The sequence below is a fragment of the Tasmannia lanceolata genome, unplaced genomic scaffold (genome assembly GCF_043159265.1).
Source record: "Tasmannia lanceolata isolate RefF3 unplaced genomic scaffold, GAP_Taslan_0.1 ptg000008l, whole genome shotgun sequence".
Classification (NCBI taxonomy): Eukaryota; Viridiplantae; Streptophyta; class Magnoliopsida; order Canellales; family Winteraceae; genus Tasmannia; species Tasmannia lanceolata.
In genome coordinates, this window is record NW_027518685.1 from 34,402,336 (window position 1) to 34,426,480 (window position 24,145).

Below are 24,145 nucleotides of genomic sequence, written 5' to 3' on the forward strand. Positions count from 1 at the left end.
CATCCCATCCCAAGATAACCCCAGGAACAAAAATAAACTCAGTAACCAAAAATAAGCTTGAGAAGAATTTTTTTCTACCCAACAGTTCAAGCAACCAAAGAAAGGTTTTTTTTTTCCCACCATAATCCGGTCAACCAAACATGGGATTTTTATTTTACCAGGATACTTCTAGGACTTTTTTTTCCCCACCTATCTCCCAGGGTATTTTTTCTCCCACATAACTCCCAGGAACAAAAAAAACCCAGCAACCAAACATCCACTCAAAAACCTCTCTCTAATATCTGATTTTCTTCATAAATACAAAAGTTAGCGATTTTGAAGAATGTATTAAATCTTCACTCCTCATTCCTATGTCAATGCAGGCTGGATTTCTAGATTGTCAGTATTATGTCAGTTTTAAGTGGAAAAGGAGAGGTGAAGCTCCTTTTTCCTGTATAAAAGAGCTAAATAATTTTTTTTCTAGTGGTATGACGAAGGACCGTGTTCAGTTGGGTGGGTCATTGACTGCTATTCAAATGTAATCCATTTCAATGACCGCTGGATATTGAGAAGGCCATGAATATTGACATTATTTTAGAAAAATTTCAGTGACATTATTATTCAATATGCTATGATAGCAAATGTTCATCTGTGCTTCTTAACCCAGTGAAATAGGGCTGTAGATTCTTTGATGAACAATGTTGCAGCCTGACATTGTGTTCTATAATCGACAGTGCCGGAGAAGCTTTCCTTATTGCTAGCTAGAAGAATGAATCTAGGGTGGATTATTTTGATGGCTGTTAAGAGATTGTAAAGTGTGTTCAAGTTCATCTGGATTTAGCAACTTCTCTCAGACACGTGAACCCTTGGTATAGGGCGTCTAGGTTGCTTCGTGTTCCGGTGGAGTTTTGGCAAACTGTGCTAAATTAACATAATTTTAACTTTATGTTCTCAATTTTTAGCTTCACGACGTTAGTCTGTAGATATCATCTCCCACTGCTGTATTGGTTTTCAGATCACTTGATCGCACCTTCAGGCATAAATCAACTCCCATAACAATTCAAAGATCCTTGTATATATCGCATATAAATGTTTTAGAGCTACATGCCCCACCCCTTGATATCTTACTTATGAAGCATTTAAAAACAGTGTGGTCATGTAGCTCTTTTGGCATTAAAGGTTTGTTTCTTCTGAACTACCTGTGCATAGTGAACAAAGTAGTAAATAAACTTAACTGACATCATCTGCGTCATCAGTCACCTTTAGAGGGAATATTACTACCTGTATTTGTGAGTGGTTTCCTCTGAAGTAGACCTGCGGGCAACAGGATGCATTTAGAAGTATCTATAATTTAAACTTGGTCTACCTCAAAGATGCATCATTTATTTTTATGCAAGTATGTAGTAGGCCTTTTACGGGTTTGTAAGTTATGGATGTACTTTAGAATAATAATCATAAGTTGAACTATTGAATTAGGAAATCATTCAAAAAAATTATTGAATTAGGAATTTCAGTACAAAATCCTTTGTAATGTAAATGCAACATCCATTATTTAATTATTATTTTGCAATATACGCGTGTTTGTATAACACTTCAAGTACTTGTTTTTTACTTTATTTCTTCTTATGAAAATATTCCTACTGGCAAGAGCAAGTTATGTTTAGTTTTAAGGATAAGAACGTTCAGGCTTTGCTGAACATTTAAATTTTTGTTTACTATGCCTTTCCCTATATAGTCCTGCAGAAGTTTATGGAAGTTAGGACATGTTTGGCTGCCAGGAATTTGTTTTCATGATAAATCGGCGTCTCCAAGTGGAGATGAGGGTGAAATCCCATAAAGTCAGGAAACAAAATCCTGGAAGTTGCTAATTATTATTTTAGCAGCAATTCATCACAGGAAATACTAGTTTCCGGGATTTTGTTTCCTGATTTTTTGGGATTTCACCCTCCTAATTATTATTTTAGCAGCAATTCATCACAGGAAATACTAGTTTCCGGGATTTTGTTTCCTGATTTTTTGGGATTTCACCCTCATCTCCACTTGGAGACGCCGATTTATCATGAAAACAAATTCCTGGCAGCCAAACACGCCCTTAATATCTGGATCTGCTCCACTGCCCTCTTATAATACATGCAATATAATAGTGACACTGCTTATTTTCGTGCAGATCATTGACTTGCCATTTTCGCTATATTCAACCTTCGTGATCGAGGCTCGCCATGGTTTCAATAAAGTTTGTCATGTTTCTTGGGCCCTTTTCATCTCATTTTTTCTATATCTCTATCATGCTTGCCACCTGAAGTGCATATAATTATGCACGCTCTGGTTTCACGCAATTTCATGTTTTCCAATCGATTTACACTCTTTATCTTCCTTGCTAAAAAGCCTTTCAAAACTTATTTCTTGTTTGCAGCAAACTATATGGCTGTTCTTTAGGGACATGTTCAAAAGCATTTGCCTCTCCCTCTTACTTGGTCCACCAATAGTGGCTACAATCATTGTTATCGTTCAGGTATTACACTATGCTACTTTTTTGCAGAAGAATTCCTATGGACTCTTTTGATTAGTTTAATATTAATATCCTAATTTTTTGTTGCAGAAAGGAGGCCCTTACTTGGCTATCTATCTTTGGGGTTTCATGTTTGTTCTGTCCATCGTGATGATGACGCTATATCCTATTCTAATAGCTCCACTTTTCAATAAGTTCACACCAGTGAGTACCAAGTACTTGCATTACTTATTGGGAGCTTGTGTGGGTTGCTTTAAACCTGCAAGTTCTTATGGTCTTTTTTTGGACACGATGAATTATTTTCCGTAGTTCATTTGTCTTCTTGTCGAGTTATCCGCATTTCTCTTCTATGATGAAAATATTTTGTTCATTTGTATCTGATTTCTTTTAGTTGATTAGTGCTGTTTTTTTTTTTTTTTGGGGGAATGGTGTTGACTAGTGCTATTATTTTTTGCTTTGTGCGTTGCATTGGCATAGCTCCCTGAAGGAAATTTAAGGGGGAAAATTGAGAAGCTGGCCTCATCCCTCAAGTTTCCCTTAAAAAAGCTCTTCGTTGTTGATGGATCTACAAGGTCAAGCCATAGTAATGTGAGCATTCAGTTATTTAGTCATTTTTTTTATCTTTCAACTCCGTGATCGTTGTCATCACTATGGTACTTGTTCATGAACTTCAAATATTTATTGTAATGTTCATTGCCTTCTATTTTATTTCTCGTTCCTTGTTTTCTTTTCACTGTAGAAGAGGTTGCAGTAATTACCTTATCAGCTGTATTACTTCTGTTTTTGGGAATGGTGAATGCTTTTATTAAGAATGAGAAAAGCCCAAGAGACCGAGGTGGTCAACTTGTTAGAAATGAGATTAGCGTAGAAGAGAGGAAGAAGAAGAATGAAGGAGAGTCTCCACTAGGGTGCTCCTCATGGATATGTTGTATATATAGGCCCTTATAGGGCATGTGATGTAAAATGACAACAATACCCTCTAACATACACCTAATGACTAAATTACCCTAATACATGTTATTCAACACCCTCCCTCAAGCTGGAGTGTATATATGTATATACTATGGAACTCCAGCTTGCTACAAAGGAGACCACAACAACCAACTACAAATAACAAAGAGTACAACAAGCTTATCCACACACCCATCTTGGTATAACACTCCTCAAGCTGGTGTGATGAATACATAATGAAAAGCATAATAAAAAGTAGTAAAGGCCATAGTGTATAGCATCGAGATCAACGACCATCAAAAGAAGCAGCTCTCCTGAAGTAGCACAACAGCGAGAGCGATCAAACAAGGCCTCCCCTTGAATGAGAGCACAACGAACAGATCGGCATATCACGAGCAATGGAGGCGCCATGGTAGGAACAATACGGTACACGACTAGCAAAAAAGGGCACACCAAAGGTGAGCGCGGCGAACATCGGCGAAGCAGCACAACGCCAAGAGAAGATACCACCGATTGGGAAACCACTGAAGATAAGAACAAAATAGAAAGAGGATTACCAACCAATGATGGGAAAATCATCGTGTGGTGACAAGGTCGACAGCATGAACATTGCTGCCTGAAAATAGGAAGAAAATGAAGGAGAAGATAACCAACCAACGATGGGGACACCATTGTTTGGAGACAAGGTCAACGGCATGAATATCATCGTCTGAAAATAGAGCCGATCAATGATGGGGATACCATCGCCCGAAAAAGAGAGTTCGACGGGAAAAGACCATCGCCTGTAAGAGAGCTGACCAACGATGGGAATGGAAACCATCACCCGGAAAAGAGATGATAAGGCTTAAAGCCGAAAAGACGAAGAACATAATCGCCAACAATACTCCCCCTTGGAGGAGACTACATGAGGGAAGACATGACAAGGCAAGGAGGACAATATCAAGACAACACGAAGAGATAAGACAACAATCCCACAAGAAGACGATATTAAGACAACACTCCACGTAAAGAAAAGACAACAAAGACGGCAACACTCCCCCAAGAAAAGACAACTAAGAAGACAAACAACTAAGAAGTCAAAATGAAGAAAAAAAAGGAACTCTCCCCCTAAAGAAAAGACACAAAGAACTACATGAGAACTATATTTTACGCCACAAAGACTCAACGGCTTTATCAATCTCAGGTAAAGAAGTAGATGTGAGATTAGGCTCCCTCAGATCCTGCTTGATTGGGAAAAAGAAGAATCAGAATGAAACATTGCAGGAGTTGTGGCAATGGGCACAAGTGTCCTAGCAATTGCCGTCGTTACATTGCCCTTCTATACTGGCAAAGGACGAAGTTATTTTCATGTTTGAATCAGAATTGCAGGCTTTACAGGTCCTTGCTAAGGGACTTGCGGCCTTGGACAACCACCTACTTTCCCTCTCACCATGGAAGAAGGGATTTATTCAAGGAGAGGAGTTGCTCTGGGTCTGTTTCTATGGCATCCCTTAGCATGCCGGGCAGTTTCGACGGTGGAGGCTTTAGGGAGCCTCTTTGGCAAGGTCGTTGCAACTAAGATGGAGGGCAACCATCAAAATTACATGAGTTTCGTTTCGGCTAGGATTCTAGCCCCTCGATGGCTCTTCCCTATCTCTGGAGTAAAGCTCAAAATCTTTGACTAATACTACCCCATCGGGGTTGAGCTCTTGGAGGAAATCCTCGATTCTGCCAACCTGGAATCAGATTCCTCCCTTATGGCGGATCGGATTCCGACAACCTCTAGACCCTTGTCTGGTGAACTGGTGGGACCCATTGGAATTTCAAATTTAAATTCAATCTGCCTTGTTGGTAAGTCTGAGATTGAGCCGTTAGATATTCCAGAAACAGGCTTGATGGGATTTGCACAGAGGAGTGAAAATTTAGTAGCATCAAGGGTGAGTCCCAAGAAACCTACCCTTCACTTCAGTCGGAAGCACGCTTCATTTGCCAGGAAAGTCTTCGTCAATCGTGCCCCTGACGGTCTTTTCAAAGATGTAACCTTCCCCGTCAGGGATTTAAGTTCCTAAGATCAGCTCATTATGAGAAAGTTGACCTCCATCTTGGGTTCCAAGCCTGGTGCTAAGAAGAAATTTAGCAGATTATTTAGACTTTTAAAGTTCTATTCCAGGCCTCTTAGGCTTGGCCCCATCTATAGCTAAACCTATAGCTGGGTGTCCGAGGTTGAAAAGCAGTCAGACGCATTGATTTTTTGTACACTTGTTGGTAGCGAGGGAAGCATATTGCCAGATCCATACCACTTTCCCCTAGAAGCGGAGGTTCCAAGGTCCCCTGGTTTGCTATTTAAAGGCCCTCTCCCTCTAGCTCTAAAGACAGAAACCCTAACAAAGCAGGAATGGCCTCCTTTGAGGTTCCTGGAAAGCTAGCCCCCTTAAATAATCAACTCTCCCTCTCTATTTTGTTCTGGGATCTCACTAGGTTTTTGGGGCTCGGAGTTTGTATCAGATGGAGTCAAATACGTCCCTGCTTAAAGGCGATGGGTTGTTGTATGGTGAAGGAAGATCTGACGATCAACGACTCTCTGTAAGTTTTGATCCAGTCATCTGGTGATGTATATCTGCAAGAGTCCCTGTTTCAGCATTGCATGTTTGAGTCTCTTCAGGTTTTATTGGCTTGTCTGGATCACCAAACTAAATGACTATCTAAATGGTGATGACAAGTCAGTTTTGAGGTAAGCCTTGCATGAGAGGCCCCAAATATGTCACCTTTTGTTGGATTCGATCTTGTAGGCCTTGGGGTGGTGCTATGCAGTAGGAAGGTTCTCAATTTGTGCGATGAGTGGGAAGTGCTTGGATGAGTGGTCAATGGTAGTGGATGAAGTAGTAGATTTTCTCCTTTTTCTAACTGGTCGAGGAGTATACTCTTAGCCATTGTTAATTGATTCTATGTATTCCAAGTCGGGACCTCTGGTCCCTAATGTAACTTCCATAGTATCAATAAAATTGTCATCTTTCAAATAAAAAAAAGAAAAGAACTACATGAGAACACTCCCCCTCAAGTTGAAGGTCTAATACCTTCAACTTGCAATGACCTCTCTCGGACATTCCATCTAACACTTGGTGTAAGCCTTGAAGAAGAAGACAAACGAACGAAGACAAACAAGGCACTACACCTCTCTTAGATATTTTATCAAACACTTGGTGTGCACCTTTGAAGAACAACATAAAAGACATAAGAAGACATAGAAGACAACACTAGACAATGTAAAGGAAGAGATGGCATCAACACAAAAGATATACAAAACAATGGAAAGAAAGAGATGACAACACTAGACAACACTCCCCCTCAAGTTGAAGCCAAAGGCTTTCAACTTGGAACGAAAAGAAGACATCCAAGGCACCGAATCTCTTTCGGACATTTCACTGAACACTTGGTGGGCACCTTGAAGAACAACACAAAAGACATAAAAGACAATGAATCTCGAGGAGATAGGACAGATATTAGGATGGAGAGGGTGGGGGAAGAGACTCAAAAACATGAAAGAAAGGATTTAATAATAAAGAGGGGTGAAAGAAACTAGAAAGAACCCAACAAGGGTATGGACTTGGAGAAGAAAGAGATTTTGGGATGGAGAACCAAAAAGAAGGGAAAGAGATATTTTTGAGAGATTTGGGGGAGAGATTTTAGGATATTTTTTTTCTTTGTGATTTATGACAACTCCAAAAACAGGAAAATGAAAAAAGAGATATGTGAGAGAGCGAGAGAGAGTTGCGAGAAAGAGAGAGAATACCGAGAGAGAAGGATTAGGGAGATTTGATGAGAGATCTTCGAAAAAATAAAAGAGGAAACAACACCTTGCACGTAAAGTAAAGAGAGAGAGACGAGAGAAGAGAGACGAGAGACGAGAGATGAGAGATAGAGAGAGAGAGAGAGATAGAGAGAGAGAGACAGAATGGCGTGGGGATGATAGACTCTTCTTCTTTCCTTCTACCCCTTCTCAAAGGATCTTTGCTCTGATACCATGTTAGAAATGAGATTAGGGTAGAAGATAGGAAGAAGACGAGGAGTGAAGGAGATGATGGAGAGTCTCCACTAGGGAGCTCCTTATCGATATGTTGTATATATAGGCCCATATAGGGCAAGTGATGTACAATGACAACAATACCCTCTAACATACACCTAATGACTAAACTACGCTAATACATGTTATTCAACACAACTATAAGAGAATCAAGATCAGGAACCTCATAAACACAGAAGATACAAAAAACTAGAGTAATCAAGGAGCAAGGAAATCGAATAACTCCCCAGTGGGCTCTCCCGACTCCTGCTTGAGCCAGTCGATCAGCGTCGCTATTGGCTGACCTAACATGCTGAACAATAATCTTTTGGCCCCCAAGCGCTTCTGTATTTTTTCAATGGCACTCGCAAACCTCCAAGGTTTGGGATTCCTATGGTCCATCAACCTAATCACATTCAACAAATCCCCTTGCACGAGCAAAAGATCCAAGTCTCGATTATCATTGAGCTTAATACCATGTAAAATAGCCATCATCTCCGCCTTTTTGGAATCCTTGATATTGATTGGGCCAAAAAAAAAACACCCATTTTATTCGCCCGTGTCCATCTCTGAGGATCCCTCCACTCCAGCAGAGCTCAGATTACCTAAATCCGATTCATCAAAGTTTAGTTTCACCTTGCTCAAATTAGGAGAAGTTCAATTAGTTGAAAGGACATCGATATTCTCTGCACAACCTCCATCCAAAATTGGTTCAAGGCATAGCTAGAGATGTCCCTAATGCTTCGCAGAATCTATGCTCATCAAGCACATCGCCTTCGTAAAATTGGAATGGGATCCTTTGGAGACATTCTTGAATAGACAACTATTTGTTTCTCTATAAATTGCCAACTGTAGCAAGCAAAACTGACCTCTAAAGAATACTTTTTTAGGACAAGAAGCGGCAGTCCAGCTCTCAAATAGATCGTTGAGCCTAGCTGGGAAAACACAAGGTGCAATGATCCGCATTGAATGCGATTCCAAACCTCCCTGGTAGCCCTGCATTGAATGAAAAGGTGGTCATCGGTTTCTCTTGCCTCTAAACACAAGGCGCAATGATCTGCACCTTACGATTACGAAGATGGTCGACCGTCATGATCTTATCCAACATAGTCATCCAGCCCCCGAAAATACGAGGTGCAACGATCCGCATTGAATGCGATTCCAAACCTCCCTAGTAGCCCTGCATTGAATGAAAAGGTGGTCATCGGTTTCCCTCGCCCCTAAACCCAAGGCGCAATGATCTGCACCTTTCGATTATGAAGATGGTCGACCGTCATGATCTTATCCAACAGTCATCCAAATAATCATCCAGCCAAGGGCACACACTCTAGGCGGAGCTGGAATTCTCCACACTCCACTAACTGGAGAGGACGACACAACTTGAAGGAGATGATACTAAAATTATTTAATGTTAAACACTAAATAGAGTTCTAGATGTATACCCTTTTATCGCTATCATCCATCTTAAGATCTATACCATTTTATCTCCACCATCCATCTAAAGATCTATTGGTTTTTATCTCTACCATCCATCTTAATGGATGTGGCATCCAACCAATCTAGGATCAGTGCAACCCTGTCTAACTCATTTTCAAAGAAATTCCGTCGAAACCTTAGTTTCGAGTTCACTCTGCCTCAAGAGCGATCAGAGGATGCTCGAAGCATAGCTTCTTCAACCATAGCTACTGCATAAAGGTCGTTTTAAAAAAGTTCAAGAGGCCCCCTTTACGCCACCTATCTTTCCAAAATTTAACTACTATTCTCATATTTGTGTTTTATAATATGTATCCACAATGGGTTCCTCTCCTCCCCATATCTCCAAAGAAACTTTCCAAGGAGTGCTTTGCTCATGGCTCTTACATTGCGGAAGCCCAAACCAATAGTTAGGCTTGCACATCCTCCATTTAACATGATAAAACTTCTTCTTTTCTTCCTCCCAAAGAAAATTTTTCTGCAGTTGCTCAATACGTTTAATAACTTTTGTCGGACTCCAAAATAAACACAAGTAGTAAATCAGAATGTTGGCTAAAACCGCCTTAATTAAGGTAAATCTCTCTCCGCCCCCCGCCCCCCGCCCCCCCCCGCCGTCCCACACACACACACACATCTATCTACTTTCTCAACAACCAAATCCCACATGCTCAACTTTGGTCTCCCTTCACATATAGGGATGCCTAAGCATATCGAGGGGATGTGATCTACTGAGCATATGAGCGGAAATGCAAACCTATCCTTTCTGCGCCGGAGAGGTTCAAATGCTCAACTTTGACTTGCTGAAATTTGTTCTTTGCCCATAAACCACTTCATAGAATCGGATGATAGCTTTAATCTTTAATACAGTGTTCTCACTACTATCCACATACCACATACTGGAGGTTGGTGATATCAATGCCCATGCCTGAACTTCCATCCTAAGTCCCTCAACGAGTCCACACCTATCATTCTATTGAAAGATTCAGTTACAATCGTAAACATTAAGCTTCGAAATGATTTAAAAAGCCTTGATGGGATCCATTTATCAAAATAGAGAACCATGCTGAAGCGATACATCTTGAAATACAATCTCGCTATCTGCTGCCAGAGCCCATTCACCCCATAAGGTAATCGAAACATCTCCAATCCACTCGGTTGTAAGCCTTTTCCATACCCAGTCTGCAAACAATGCCTCAATGCATAATCTTGGAAAAATATTCCACCATTTCGATAGCAATCAAGACTCCGTCAAAGATGTGTAGTCCTCTATTAAAAGCGTTCTGGTTGGGAGTTGTAACTGAATGTAACACCTTTATCCTGTTCGCCATGACTTTTGCCAACACTTTGTAAACATATAGCCCACCAAGCTAATCGGTTCAAAGTCTGTTATCCTTTCGGCCCTTCAATTTTAGGGATAAGCACTGTGAACGTGATGCCCATACTCCTGTTTAACTCAAGATTTTCATAAAAGGCCTCGCTGAGAGCAATACAATAATCTTTCACCACTTCCCAATATTCCTGGAAGAATGCTAGACAAAATCCGTCAGCCCAAGTGCACAGTCTCCTTCCAGGGAGAAAAACCCCATCTTAATCTCTTCTAATTCAAACAACATCTCTAAAAACCCATGATCCGAGGTGCCTAACTGGTCGAACCCAATTCTTTCGGGAATGGTGAGGTTCTCTTCCTCACTAGAGTAACTCTTTATAAAACTTGACTATCCCATCAATGATGGCCTCGCCTTTATAAAACTTGACTATCCCATCAATGATAGCCTCCTTGTTGTCACTTCTTTCGCCATCATGTAAAGGCTGAATACGGCTATTTCTCTTTCTAGCGCTGGCGATTTCGGGCAATACATGGTAATTTTATCCCATTCTCTAAGCCGTTTAGATCTGGACCTCAGTCTCCAAAAAATTTCTTTCAGAACCACCACCCAATTGGTACTTCTTTTGGCCACACTTTTTCTTTAAATTCCAAGACTCCGCTCCATTATCCTCCACCAAAGTCTCAATCTTCCTAATATGATCCAAAATATTAGCTTTCCTTTGATTCCAGTGCTGGAGGTTTCTCTGATTCCATTTTTTCAACATCATCTTTACGTATCCAAGCCTCTTTCCCAACCTGACATCAGTCGACCCATCTTCTGAAGCAGCCCTTAAGCTTTTCCTTTATCTTTGGTTCTTGAAGTCATACCAGTTGTTGTGAATCTAGGCTCTGATACCAACTTGATGCGAATCTACGCTCTGATGCCAACTTGGTGCAAACCTAGGGTTCATGGGCACGTTGGAGAACATTTAGGAGATCAATGTGTCAAGCCTTCATTAAAGTTAGCACTATCCTTTTTATGTTTTTTTTGAAATTTTCATTAAAATTAGAACTATTAATTCCAAAACCAGATTAAGCATGCGAAAGTCGATCAAATCTCACTAGGGTTTTCACTTATAAGTTTGCTTTTAAGATCATTCATCAATAAACTTAATTCTTTCCGAACATATTTTGCAACAACTATTCACATCAAAAGATATCAAATATATAGATATGGGCAACAAAGTCTTTGACGTCAGATTACAATTTGAAAATATAGAAAATGAATACACTAGGGTCCATAATTATCACCTATCTATGGGAAATTGTCTCTAGAATAAAGTCAGGTGAGAGAGTAGCTAGCCAAGTGGTTGTCGGTAACAAAAAAGGGGGTAGCAAAAAAGGGGGTGTCAGTAACGAAATTGGGTCTAAGAAGGCAAGAAACTGAGATATGTCAGATCTCACCCAGTGTTATGCACATCGGCCTTAAATCTTGTAAAGTAGAAGGCCCAAGAGGAGGGGTGGGGAGGCACTGGAAGTCCAATCAGTCCAAGGGCTGTAGTAGTCACCAATATATCATGACAAAGTGGGGAAATATGGTGGGAATATGCATGCGCACAGCCTGGGCAGCAACATCACTAATATAAGATATAAAACTGCAGCCAAAAGTGACATAAGGCTGAGAAAGATCATTGATACCCACAATGGTAGGGGCTGTAAGTGCAGAGGAAAGAGTGGAGAAGAAGGGTGGAAGGACTATCACGAGGAATGTGATCAGCCAAGTGAAGGGAGGAAAGAGAAACAACTGTTGGCTGTTGTCAGATGCACTACTGGTGCGGGATAGATGAATTGACAACCGGGAAGGTAGAGGAAGTTCAAGGAAACAAAATGAGAGAGGGGAGGGCTGTTGGCTATAAGCAGTTGCATAACCGGCTGGCTGTGCAACTGGCTGGCTGACAGCCCTACAGGTTGCAGAAACTGCTGGGAGAATACTAGTGAAAGAGTGGAAGAAAGGAGAAAAGAAGAGAAATGGGGAAATGAGAGAAGGAAGGATAAAGGGGGCTGGCACAGTTGTAGACCGTGATCCAGTTGCATGACTGTGAAGGAGAAGAAGACCGTGGGGTAGGGGAAAAGAAAGAAGAGAAAAGGAGGGAAAAAAGAGGACAACAGAAATGAGAAAGGAAAGGAGAGAAGGGAAAGAAAGAAGAGCGAAGATGAGGTGAAAAGAAGTCGAAGAAGGAGAATGGGGAGGGAGAGATGTCTACCTTGGGCGGCTGCTATTTTTTTTTTTTTTGGGGGGGGGAGGGGAATGTGCAAATTAATGTCCATAGAATTAGGTTTCTCCCCTCTGGCCTCTCCTTGTTGGGGTTTAAGTGATAGGTGAGTGCGCCCAACCTATTGGCCAGTGAGATAAAAGCTTCTCTTAATTCCTTAGTTATAGATTTCGTTTTGTTCGCCGTTTCGTTTTAGCCAGTGGAAAGGAACTCTTTGGTGTTTTGTTTCGGAAATGACGCTACGACGTCCGGAAATTAAAAAATCCAAAAAAATAAAAAATTGCTAAAAAAAATATAAGAAAAAAATATATGACCCTAGTATTTAAAAGAAAAACACTCTTTAGAGATTAGTATAGAAGAAAGTAGAGAATAATTGTAACGACCCGGATTTGGGGCAAATTTTTAGACATAATTTTTTTTTCCAAATCCCAAAATCCGAATCGCTACCCAAAAAAGGGAAACAAAAACTAAACAATTCTATTCCATTAACTAAATGTCTATTACATGATTTATCTAAACCCTAAAAGAAATACTATGAGTGCTCTCTCTTCCATCCTAAGTGCCACCTAGACATGTTCATCGGCAAAGTCTCCTGAATTTTCTCATCTGAAAAATAATCTAAGTCAAACAGCAAGCTCATGTGACTGGCTTGGATAATAAAAGTGACAAGAATGAAAATCTGCATTATAAAGGGTTTCTCATGGCATTCACATGTGATAAGGAAAAACAATAAGAATTATAAGATTTATTTCTAAGGATAAAGAATATCAATAAGCAGGTGAGAATGTCAAGGAATATACTAAAGATAGCAAATCATGGAATCATATAAGAGAGCCTTAATCATACAGAGAACATATAGAAACAGGTAAACTACGAGAAATATCTTGTCATCTCGACGAGGTATATGGGTCATATCTATCTCCTCATAAGTATCTACACGATGAAAATCATCACAAACCCGTCGGTAAGTGGCCACACGTAGTTCTATAACCTTCTTGTACTTTAGTACGAGGCCAATACAAAAATATCTTGTATTTAGATTATGGCTTAAAATAAAAAGTCCTATTACAGGAAATTCTACGGGGACAATCAGTTAATTCAATGGCATGGGTGGAAATATAATGCGAATAATCATAGGAAACAAAAGTATAATCACAAAAATCATAATTGTAACTAATATTATAAAAGTCAGTCATCACTTGCCTTCGGTTTCTCGAGTGGAAGGAGTCAAAATACCACGTTCTAGGTGTCACTCGGAAGAAAGCTTGTAATCATGACATGTCGCATAGGTGTCAATCCAAATATATTTGATGTTTCAAGTACTTCTTTATTTTCTTTGCTCCCCATTAACCTATTTGTTTTCCCTAGTATTTTCACTTCCCTAATTTATTCCTATGTCATTCTTTTTATCCTAAAAATCCCTTGTCATTTTTTCCAATTCTTTTGTAACATTTATGATTTAAATTTGGTAGGATGTTAGTCTTTTAACCCACTAACCATAGCATACATTAGTCCTTCCTAAAGGCCTTAATTTAAGCCATATGATTTTTACTTAAAGGATTGTTTTTACTAAGTAGTTACCCCAACAGATCCATTTAAGTTTAAAAAAACACTTTTCCCCATCGCCCAAATCCAACAATTATTATTTAACACATATATGGGCTGTTCTTACAAAAAACAGTCGCCAAAACATGATTAAAACACATACTCGATGGTCGTTTTATCTTAAACTAATTCATATATGTTGTTATTCCATACTTGTGCATCCAACACATCTGAAACCAACATTTTAAATAAATTTTCAGCTACTTTTAGGTGCTGATTTTGATCGAAAATCGCGCTTAAATACCTATATATTGTATATACATATCACCCATTTCATATAGAATCTTATACATATACTATATGCTATTTCTACAAAAAGTACACACAAAACAACCCTATTTACTACTGTTTTGTGCTGATTTTGTTGAAAAAAACCTCCTAAAATATTGGAAACCTATTATTATGATGTATTCACCCTTAAAACCCATTTATTATCACTCTAGGTTGAAACCCTAGAGTGATAATACAATTGGTTAGGGTTCCGACAACAAAACCCCAAAGAAAATCCACGAAACCCTCTCTTCTTGATTAGAAAAGTTTCTTTTTCATCTTAGATTATAGAAAACCCTAATAATTAAAACAAAATTTCAAGTTTAAGCACTTACCTTATTGGAAACCCCTATTTTTTTTTTTACTTCTATGTTCTTCTTTTTTTTCTCTTTTCTTTCTTTTCCTCTCTCTCTCTCTCTCTCGGTTTTGGGATGGCGTGCGCAAGGAGAGGAAACTCATGTTTTGATTCCTATATATAACCTTTTTATAAAAGGTTTCCTATTCTAAGTCTCTAAAAGGAATGATAAGTGTTTAATTTTATTAGGTCTCTAATCTTATCTTATTTAATAAATTAACTACAAAATATATATTAAGTGGTCCCACTTACTATTTATAGTAAAAAGGGACTTACTTTTTATAGTAAGTTCGGACTTACTATTTATAGTTAAAACAGACTTACTATTTATAGTAAGTTCGGACTTACTATTTATAGTAAAAATGGACTTACTATTTATAGTAAGTGCGATTTTGACGGTCCGAAAAGCTCCAATCGAAGATCTAAACCGTTAATCTTCGATCGGGGGATCTACAACCAAGATTTAGATAAAATCATTAACTTTCCCGACCCTTGGTGGGGCCGGGTGTTACAATAATAGAGAGTAGAAGAAACTAGTAGAGAATAGTAATTGTATGAGTGGTGGTAGAAATAGAAAATTATGGCTTAGATGGGTTTATATAGAGGTCCAAGTGCTTGCTAATGGAAAAAGACGGAAAATAGCCTTCCAATGGCTATAAAACAATCAAAACAGTTAAATTTTTTTTTTGGTAAAATGGACAAAAAACCGAAAACTAGCCGTTGGAGGGCATTGTTGTATTTTTTTTGGAAAGGGGTGTTTCGTCGGTTGAAACATGCTGCCAAACATGACGTTCTTGGTCACCTCTATCTATCTTTCCCTTTTCTCTTAATAAATTTTCCGTTTTCATTCTATTTTTTAAAAGATATTTAATACTTGTCAATGCTGTCGCATTGGAAGTTCGACTATAAGCCTCATAGCTCTTTCCATCTTATTTCTGTTTCACTGCTTATCTTAGCAGACGATTTGATTGTCTGTGCTACCAAAGGTACAATAGCTGTTGTTATGAAGGTTTTTACCACTTATTTACTAGTAATAACACAAACTTATCATATTCCCTTATATATGTTGCTATTTGCTTTTAATGCGTATTAATGCGTATTAATGCCTTTATATTTATGATACTTTGTTTAGAATCTTATTCATATCATTCAATCTGGCAGGCATATATGTATGGATTTTTTAACAATAAGCGCATTGTTCTATACGACACATTGCTTCAACAGGTATGAAGGCACCCCTTACAAGAATTATTGCCTTATTCTTCATTCATATTCATTTGGTGGAAAAAAATTATGACTTCAGAATGAAATTTCATTTTGTTATTTATAGCTCTATCTTAAACGACTTGCGATAACAGAGCATATAACATGCAGTTGTTGGACCCACTTGCAAGAACGCACAATCATGCAAAATAAAATAAAATCATCAGATTGGATAAATATTAGTCTGAGTAGAGTCATGAGATTAGCATGCAGGAACTGATGGCACTATATTCACATTTGTATGTCATGTTGCAAGGGGTTTATTTTTTTAATCTGTATGAACATTTTCTTTCTCCGGTTCCAAATTTTTTTTTTCATTATAATTGAATAAAATTACCAATTATGCTCAAAAGTGTATGAAGAAGTGAAAGAGAACCGTAAAATACCTAATACGGAAAATGATAGTTTATTTATTTTTAATCTGTTTCGCCGTTTCCAAAAAAAAAATATATTTTTCTTTATGATTGAATAAAATTATCATTTTTGTGCACAAAAGTGTATGAAGAAGTGAAAGAGAACTGTAAAATACCGAATACGAAAAATGATAGTTTATTTTTTTTAATCTGTATGAACATTTTTCTTTCACTGGTTCCAAAAAATATATTTTTCTTTATGATTGAATAAAATTATCATCTTTATGCAGAAAAGTGTATGAAGAAGTCAAAGACAACCGTAAAATACCTAATATGGAAAATGATGCAATCCCTATCCTCTACATGCAACTCAGACCCATCTTACATGTTGTCAGGATAACGAAATTCGCTGAAACCCTTCTTTATCTAACATATAGAGTTTCATGTTTGCACTAGACATGTTCGAATGAGCCTGACGGGTTACGTCAAAGACAACAAACGATTTTTAGTCTTTACTTGTTTGAAATTTCTGTCAAAGGGGTGGTCTTGGAAATCGCTATTAAACCTAAATTTTCAGAGTAGATATTCTTAGGTATTTTTGATGAGGAGGTTGGTGATTGAGTTGGTAAGTGTGGGAATCATTCTCAGTTAATAAGTTCAGTTAAAGAGAGATCCTTGGTTGAACTACAGATTTTTCTTCCCAATACTTTATTGTTGCAAGTCTTTTCATATCATGTCCTTGAGTTTGTTATTAATTTTCTTTTTTCATGATATGTGTCCATGTCATATTAAGTTTCATAGTATGCATGTGTTATGTGCTGTTCTTAACAATCAAACCAGTGAGGTTTTGTTTGCATTCCGAGTGTTTGGGGTTTTAAAACCAATATAACACATTGATGCATGGAAGGTTTTCCTACATGTGGTATTGTAGTGTAGAAAAATTTCTGATAGCCACCTGACTGAAGAATAGTTGGTGTTCCAAAAGGTTATTCTACTGAGAAGTGAGAATAAGCATTCTTGATCGATTGTGTGTATTTTATCTGTTCAGAATGTCAAAACTTTTGATTTTGATTCTGGTGTCTGAAATCCAAGGTACATTTACTTTATTCATTTTTTTTTAAAATGATACATTTACTTTATTCATTGAATTATAAATTCTTGGCTGGGATCTCTCATTACATACGAGTGGGCTTTAGGAGGGTCGACCAGATCAGATCACTTCCTCTGACCACAGCATGTTCTTATAGTTTGTGTGCGGAAAAAGATTGGGCTTAATTCATCTTTGGTCCCAAAGAATTGAACAATACATTGGAATAAGTAGAGGCTCAATCATAATGTAGATTTGTCAGAGTGAGGCTATAATAGAAAGAGAGACAATCGAAGAGAGAGGGAAGATTGGAGAGAGGAACACGATCAAAGGGAGGATTAAGGTCAGATAGGGGACATATGTATATGGTCAGAGAGAGAGGGAGAGAGTTCAATTCATGAGTGGCGCACCCTTCTCCTCTGCCGCCACGGCTAGCCAAGGTGGCCTAAGCCTTCTACCATCGTTGTTCATGCATCTCCTTGCTTTGCACAGTATGAGTACAGCCAAGGCTACAAAGAGCGACATATTTGCAAGAAAAAGAAGCCAAAGATGATGACAGTGATAGGGAAAGCACACATGATAGTCCCTTTCAAGTAGAGAGCGTCAAGAAGAGATAGAGGAGGTCATTATTTTGGCAGAGGATGCAATCGGTATTGAGCTTGACGACGCTAGTGGCCAAGGCAATGAAATTCATGAGCTAGAGTTGGATTTTACTCATCTCGAAGTGGAAAATGATGAAGAGGATAGGACAGCAAGTGCCCTTGGATTCCAAGAGTGACTATGTTCAAGATGTTTCTACATTAGGCATAGAAGATGGAGATGCTACTCATGATGAACTTGATGAAGAGACTCATATTGACATGGGCAACTATACATTTGAGCTTGAGGATGGATATGCGGATGAGGATACCGAGGTAAACATGGCTATGTTACTTCTTGATATTGATGATGTGGTTGCACTTAAGGTTGGCCAAGAGAGTGAAGAACTTGGAGAGGAATAACCCTTACAGGTTTGGCAAGTCGGCTGGCGTCGTGGGTATGCTCCCCATAGACTAGAGTTCGAATCCCCCGGGCTTACCCGATGGTTTACGGGTGATTGCATGCATCCGTAGGGATTAGTTCTACCCTAAATGGAGTGGGGATACCCTATGTCATAAAAAAAAAACTCGGAGAGGAAAAATTCAGACAGGAGGTTTGTATTTTAGAGCATTGTTTAAGCCATGGTTTGAAAGGGACAACAAAAGAAGACCTTATGGTACTTCCCAAGATAGATTTTACACCTCTTGTTGAGTACTACAAAGTCTATTACTTGACTCTTGGCTTTATGCACATTTCCTTCAACTTGAGGCCGCTTACCACAACCTTTGGGGATGGTCCTAAATTTCCAAAGAGCGGTGAGGACTAGAAGTGCGTAATTACTACGGAGCTATGGTCCTAAATAGAGCATGGATCATTCTCATTTTTTATCCAGGTGGAATACGGCAATGACGAGGCGGTGGGGAATTCGAAGACAAGTTCTTTCTTGATAGGGAGTTTGATGTAGGAGCATCCCCTGGGAAAAGGTTACATCGGCTTAGAAAGCTCATTAGTGTAAGAATTTCCCTTTTTTCCGTTACTTAGTGGTAGTTTAGCCATTTTATCCCTTTGTTTTCCAAATGGTCAATTCCACTTGGTAAGGATTGCTTAGTCATTTAGAAGATTTAAGTGGCCTTAATTGTCATTTCTATTAGTAGGGATTGTTGTATTTTTCTTTGTAATGAGCTACTTTATAAAGCCCCATGTTCCTTCATTGGGGGAGCTTTTTGATGAATATAATTTGAGACTTAGGGTTTGGTTTTTTGGGGGAGAAACCCATGGTATCCAATTGTGTAAGCAAGAGATTCTAATAGCCTGAGCTGCAAGCTTTTTCTCTGGTTTTCTTTTAATCCTTATAGATTGCAAGGCTTGATATCGGTTGTAGTTTGAGGATTGGGCATCTCCACTCTCAACTACATCAATATCTTCTTTGGAAATCTGCAAGAAAGTGAGGTGTCAGACTGTCAGGTGAGTATTCGAACTATGATTCTTAGAATCCGAGAAATTTTCCGAGTTCTTGATGTTACTATGTAAGGGTTGTTGGAATGCCTAAAATTTCCATGAGATCTATGTTGAATTCATGTGCTAAATGAATCTGGTTATGGCGTATTCACTTCCACCATTGTGCTACACGAACAGTTCGCAAGAAGAATTACTCTCTTTAAAATTTGAAACATTTAAGATGAACTACTCTCTTTTAGGCCTGACATTTAGTATGCAATAATATTTGAGAATAGAGTGGGCATCCAGATCTGAAATAAGCCTATGGAACTCTCGGATCGGGACTACATCTTCTCCAAAACATAATCACTTTAGCCGACAATCTTTTAAAATTTGAAACATTTAAGATGAACTACTCTCTTTTAGGGCTGACATTTAGTATGCAATAATATTTGAGAATAGGGCGGGCATCCTGATCTTGAATAAACCAATGAAGCTCTCGGGTCTGGACTGCATCTTCTCCCAAACATAGTCACTTTAACCGGCAATCTGGAGGCTAAAAGTTTTCCGCGAATTTTATTTTCTTCCTGTCTGATTTCTCAGAGGTATTAGTAGTTCTAAGCTGGAATGTATCTTAGGACTGATTTGGAAAAATAATTTCTAGAGCAGTTGCATTTGGCACATGAATTCAACATAGCTCTCATCGGAATTTTATGCATCAGAATTTAGGCATTCCAACAAACACTTATAGAGTAACATCAAGAACAAGGAAAATTTCTAAGATTCAAAGAACAGTCGTTCGAATGCTTACCCGACCCCACTTGTAGATTTCTATAGGGGCCTGTTCAGTTGCGCTAAGAGATGGAAACAGAAAGGAAAAGGAGGTCATTTTCCGTGGATTTGCGCTAAAAGGAGCGTTTTGTTGCGGGGAGACAGAAAGCGCTAGGAAAATAAAAGTCCAACGTGGAATCATTCTAATCCCACGTGGCTACCCCCTTTCCACGACCCAAAATCCGTCGCGTACCCACGGATTCGTGGTATTTTCTCTCAACAACGCCAAAAAATGAAACCGAGTATCTTGTGCGAAAAAAAAAGAAAGAAACCCCAGTCTCTCTACTGTTTCTCTCCGCCTTCGCCGCCATCCCTCCTCGCCGCCCGCCCTCGTTGTCACCGGCCTCTCCTCTCCACTCCACTGGTAATCTCTCTCTCTCTTCTTCCAGACCCTTTTCATTTCCAGCCCCTTTTCATTTTTTTCTTTTTTTCTCTCTCCCTTCCTCTCTCCCTTCCTCTCTCCCTTCCATTTTTCTCCGGCGAGAGATCTCAGGCGAGAGGGTCTCCGGCAATTGAAACCCACCTGCAAAACCCTCTGATTTTCAATTTTTTTGTTTCATTTTTAGCAATGAAACCCTCGATTTTTTCGGATTTTTCGTTTCAACCTCTCCTTCAGATGTGGGTTTCTACAAAGCTCAATCACTAAAATCTGATTTTGGTGTTCATACCAAAAAAAAATAAATCAAAGGAACCAGTGAAGCATATTCTTGAAAGGGTGTAAGAAAACCTTGAAGTTTCCTTTTTCTTTTTTCATTTTTTTGAGAGGGAGAGAGATGGTTTGGGAGGAGAGAAAAGAGATTCCGTGTGAAAATCCAACACCAAGGACAGAGGTGTGGGACCAAATCAACATTAGAGTTAGAATTAACACTAGAATCAGAAAAAGAGATTTCTGTGTGAAAATCCAATTCCTAATTCTAATGCTTTTCCATACACTAGAATTAGAATTAACATTCCCTTCACCGTGGGAATAAGAATAGGATTGGAAATCGGGTGTTCCAACCCGACCGATTTGGAAATCGGGTTGGGTTGAATAAATCAGGTTGAATTAGGGTTAAGTCAGTTGGACAAAAGGTTTTGGTTGAATTAGGGTTAAGTCACTAGAATAAAAAAAGATGTTTATTTTCTGCATATTTTCTAAAATACTGATATTTCTTGTGTCTTTTTGTAAAATATTTTTTCAACATTTCCAAACATGGCCTTTTTGTTCCCAGTAAGTACCTTCATTTCTTAATTATTAATGTTTGCTTGCCCATATTTTTACCTGAAAAAATACAAATTAACTCCGTATAATTTCTCATAGAAAATGATATTTCCACCACTTCTGTGATGTTTCTTTTCCGTTTCCCTGGCAACTGAATGCACATTCCTGTTGTTTCTTTACTGTTTCTTTTCCGTTTCCTGGCAACTGAATGCGCACTCTTATTGCTTTCTTAGCAGTTTCTTTTCCTTTCCGTTTCCTTCTGTCACGTCATTTCCTTTTCCTTTCCGTTTCCTGTGCGCAACTGAACAGGCCCTAGAAGATATTGATGTGGTTGAGTGTGGAGATACCCAATCCTTAAACTACAACTGATATCAAACCTTGTAATCTACAAGGATTAAAAGAAAACAAGAGAGAAACTTGTAGCTCAAGCTATTAGAATCTCTTGCTCACATGATTCCATACCATGGAATTTCTCTCCCAAAATACTAAACCCTAAGTCTCAAATTATATTCATCAAAAAGCCCCCCAATGAAAACACACAACTATCCCTACTAATAGAAATGACAATTAAGGCCACTTAAATCTTTTAAAGGGACGCCATTAAAAAAAGAGTTTTTAACGGGATTTCAAAAAGCCGATCTGGTAAGATTTTTGAAGGGAGAGTGGGGAATCTTACCAAGAATGTCAGGCGAGAAGGAAAAATCAGAGACAAGGGGACTAGTTTTGCCCCTCTTGTGCTTACTTCAACTTCAAATGGTGGCCAAGGTGTCGATGGTGCCCTCAGAGGAAGAAGACGCCATCATATGCAGCCTACCGTCCGGTGTCTTTTGGTAAGGATGGAAATAGAAAATATACCCACGGATGGAAACAGGGGGATGGGTCCTGTTTGTCTTGTAACTACTCCAACTTTAAACAACAGAAGAAGTGTCGCTGTTGCCACCTGGATCGAGGACACTTGCTTTCAAGACCTGCCGCTACCACCCTAGGGGATGGGAGGTTGAAAGATCAGGACTCTGTTCCTTGGCCAGATTCGAGGGTAATCTCTTCTTTAAAGGCAGTAAATGGATATCCTTCTCTATGTATTTCGGGCAAAGATGTAGAAGTAAGATTGAAATCTTTAAGGGCTTGCTTGGTGGGAAGAAAAAATGAATCGTTTAGATCCCTTCAAGATTTATGGGAGTGGGCAAAAAAGGCCTGGAAATCTCCATCTCTCGCTTGCCCGTGTCTTCTATCTAATGAGGAAGTCCTATTTATCTTTGATTTTGAAGAAATGGCTTCTAGAGTCCTGCATTTGGAAATCGAGAATTGGGGAGGACCCCTATCCTCCCTCTTCCCTTGGTCACCGGACTATGTTCAGGGATCTGAGACATTATGGGTTAAACTTTCATGGTATCCTACTACATGTCTGGGCCTCCTCAACAGTCGAAGCATTGGGTAATCTTTTTGGCCGGGTTTTGGAAACGCAATGCATGTCTTTTGTATCAGCTAAAATTTATGCCCCTCGCTGGATAATTCCTCCCTTGGCGAAACTCTGGATTTCCAACCGTTGTTACCTGGTTGGAATTTCCAGTCAGGACTCCAAAGCCTCCTGTTCAAATCTCGGATTTGGCCAGAAAATTCACTCCCTGCCCGAATACAGGGGTCAGTGCACTCTTTGGAAAACCAGGATAGGCGGCCAGCTGGTATTTTGAAACCACCCTATAAGATTTCAAATTTCAAATCTTCTAGGGTTAGATTTGGACAGGTGTCAGATTCGCTTCCCGACGTTGGATTGAAAGGACAGTCAAGTCTCATTTCTGGGGTGCGGGATCAGGACTTGATCGTGGTTCAGAACACCTGTCAAGGGCTCAAGCCATATATATCCGAGATGAACCAGGTTTTTGAAAATAATGATTGTTACTTCGAAAAGGGTGGAACTTCAGACGTGACATGCTCAGCATAAGATGTTTTAACCTGCCTTTTAGTTTTTGGTGTCATGCACAACTATCGAGAAGAAACAAAGAAATAGAATAATAGCGGAAAAAAAGAGAGGAAGATGAGGGAGGTTGGAAGTTTTGTCAAGTTTGGTTATACTCCGAGACTAGTAGGATTTGATGGCAGGGAAGTTAATAGTTTGGTTTTTTAGGCGGTTATGGTTGTGTCCTTTCATTGATAAAAGGAAATGCACAATGAGAAACGTGAGATACACTCTTAAATATGGCAGGATCAGATTATGCTCTCTAGGAAATTAATTATGAAGCTGGGAAGCGCTATTTCGGCACATTTAATGTGGTCTTGGTTATGTCTTTACCCGGTGCTAACGTGTAGATTTGACTTCCTATCTCTCTTCCTTTTGGGCTTGAGACTTCTCAATGGAAGACAAGAGAATATTAGCTTCTCTTCTTCCTACCTCCCCTTCTTCACACGGGTAAAAAGAGGAAACTGGCTGTAGATTTACTTGAACTGGAAACTGCCCTGAAAGTCTTGAGGAGGTTGGATTATAGGGAGGAACTTGCATCTTATTATTCTCCAACACAAAGGGAAATCGATTTGGACGTCTCTAAGCAGCTGTGGAAATCTCTAAAAGGAGAAGCCAGCAACTCAGCGGAAACAATTTTTAGCTTGACTGATATAAATGGTCCATTAAGGAGTCTC

The 24,145-nt window shown here is 39.1% G+C and overlaps 1 protein-coding gene across 3 annotated transcripts in view; it reads left to right on the forward strand.

Moving 5' to 3' along the window:
• LOC143885267 (CAAX prenyl protease 1 homolog) overlaps positions 1–24,145 on the forward strand; it is a 55,096-nt gene that overhangs the window by 16,547 nt on the left and 14,404 nt on the right. For all 3 annotated transcript variants that reach the window (XM_077389341.1, XM_077389342.1, XM_077389343.1), the window contains 5 exons: positions 2,147–2,212; positions 2,393–2,491; positions 2,579–2,692; positions 2,966–3,076; positions 15,922–15,984. In XM_077389341.1, the coding sequence (XP_077245456.1) occupies positions 2,147–2,212; positions 2,393–2,491; positions 2,579–2,692; positions 2,966–3,076; positions 15,922–15,984 (453 nt within the window). The remainder of the gene's footprint in view (positions 1–2,146; positions 2,213–2,392; positions 2,492–2,578; positions 2,693–2,965; positions 3,077–15,921; positions 15,985–24,145) is intronic.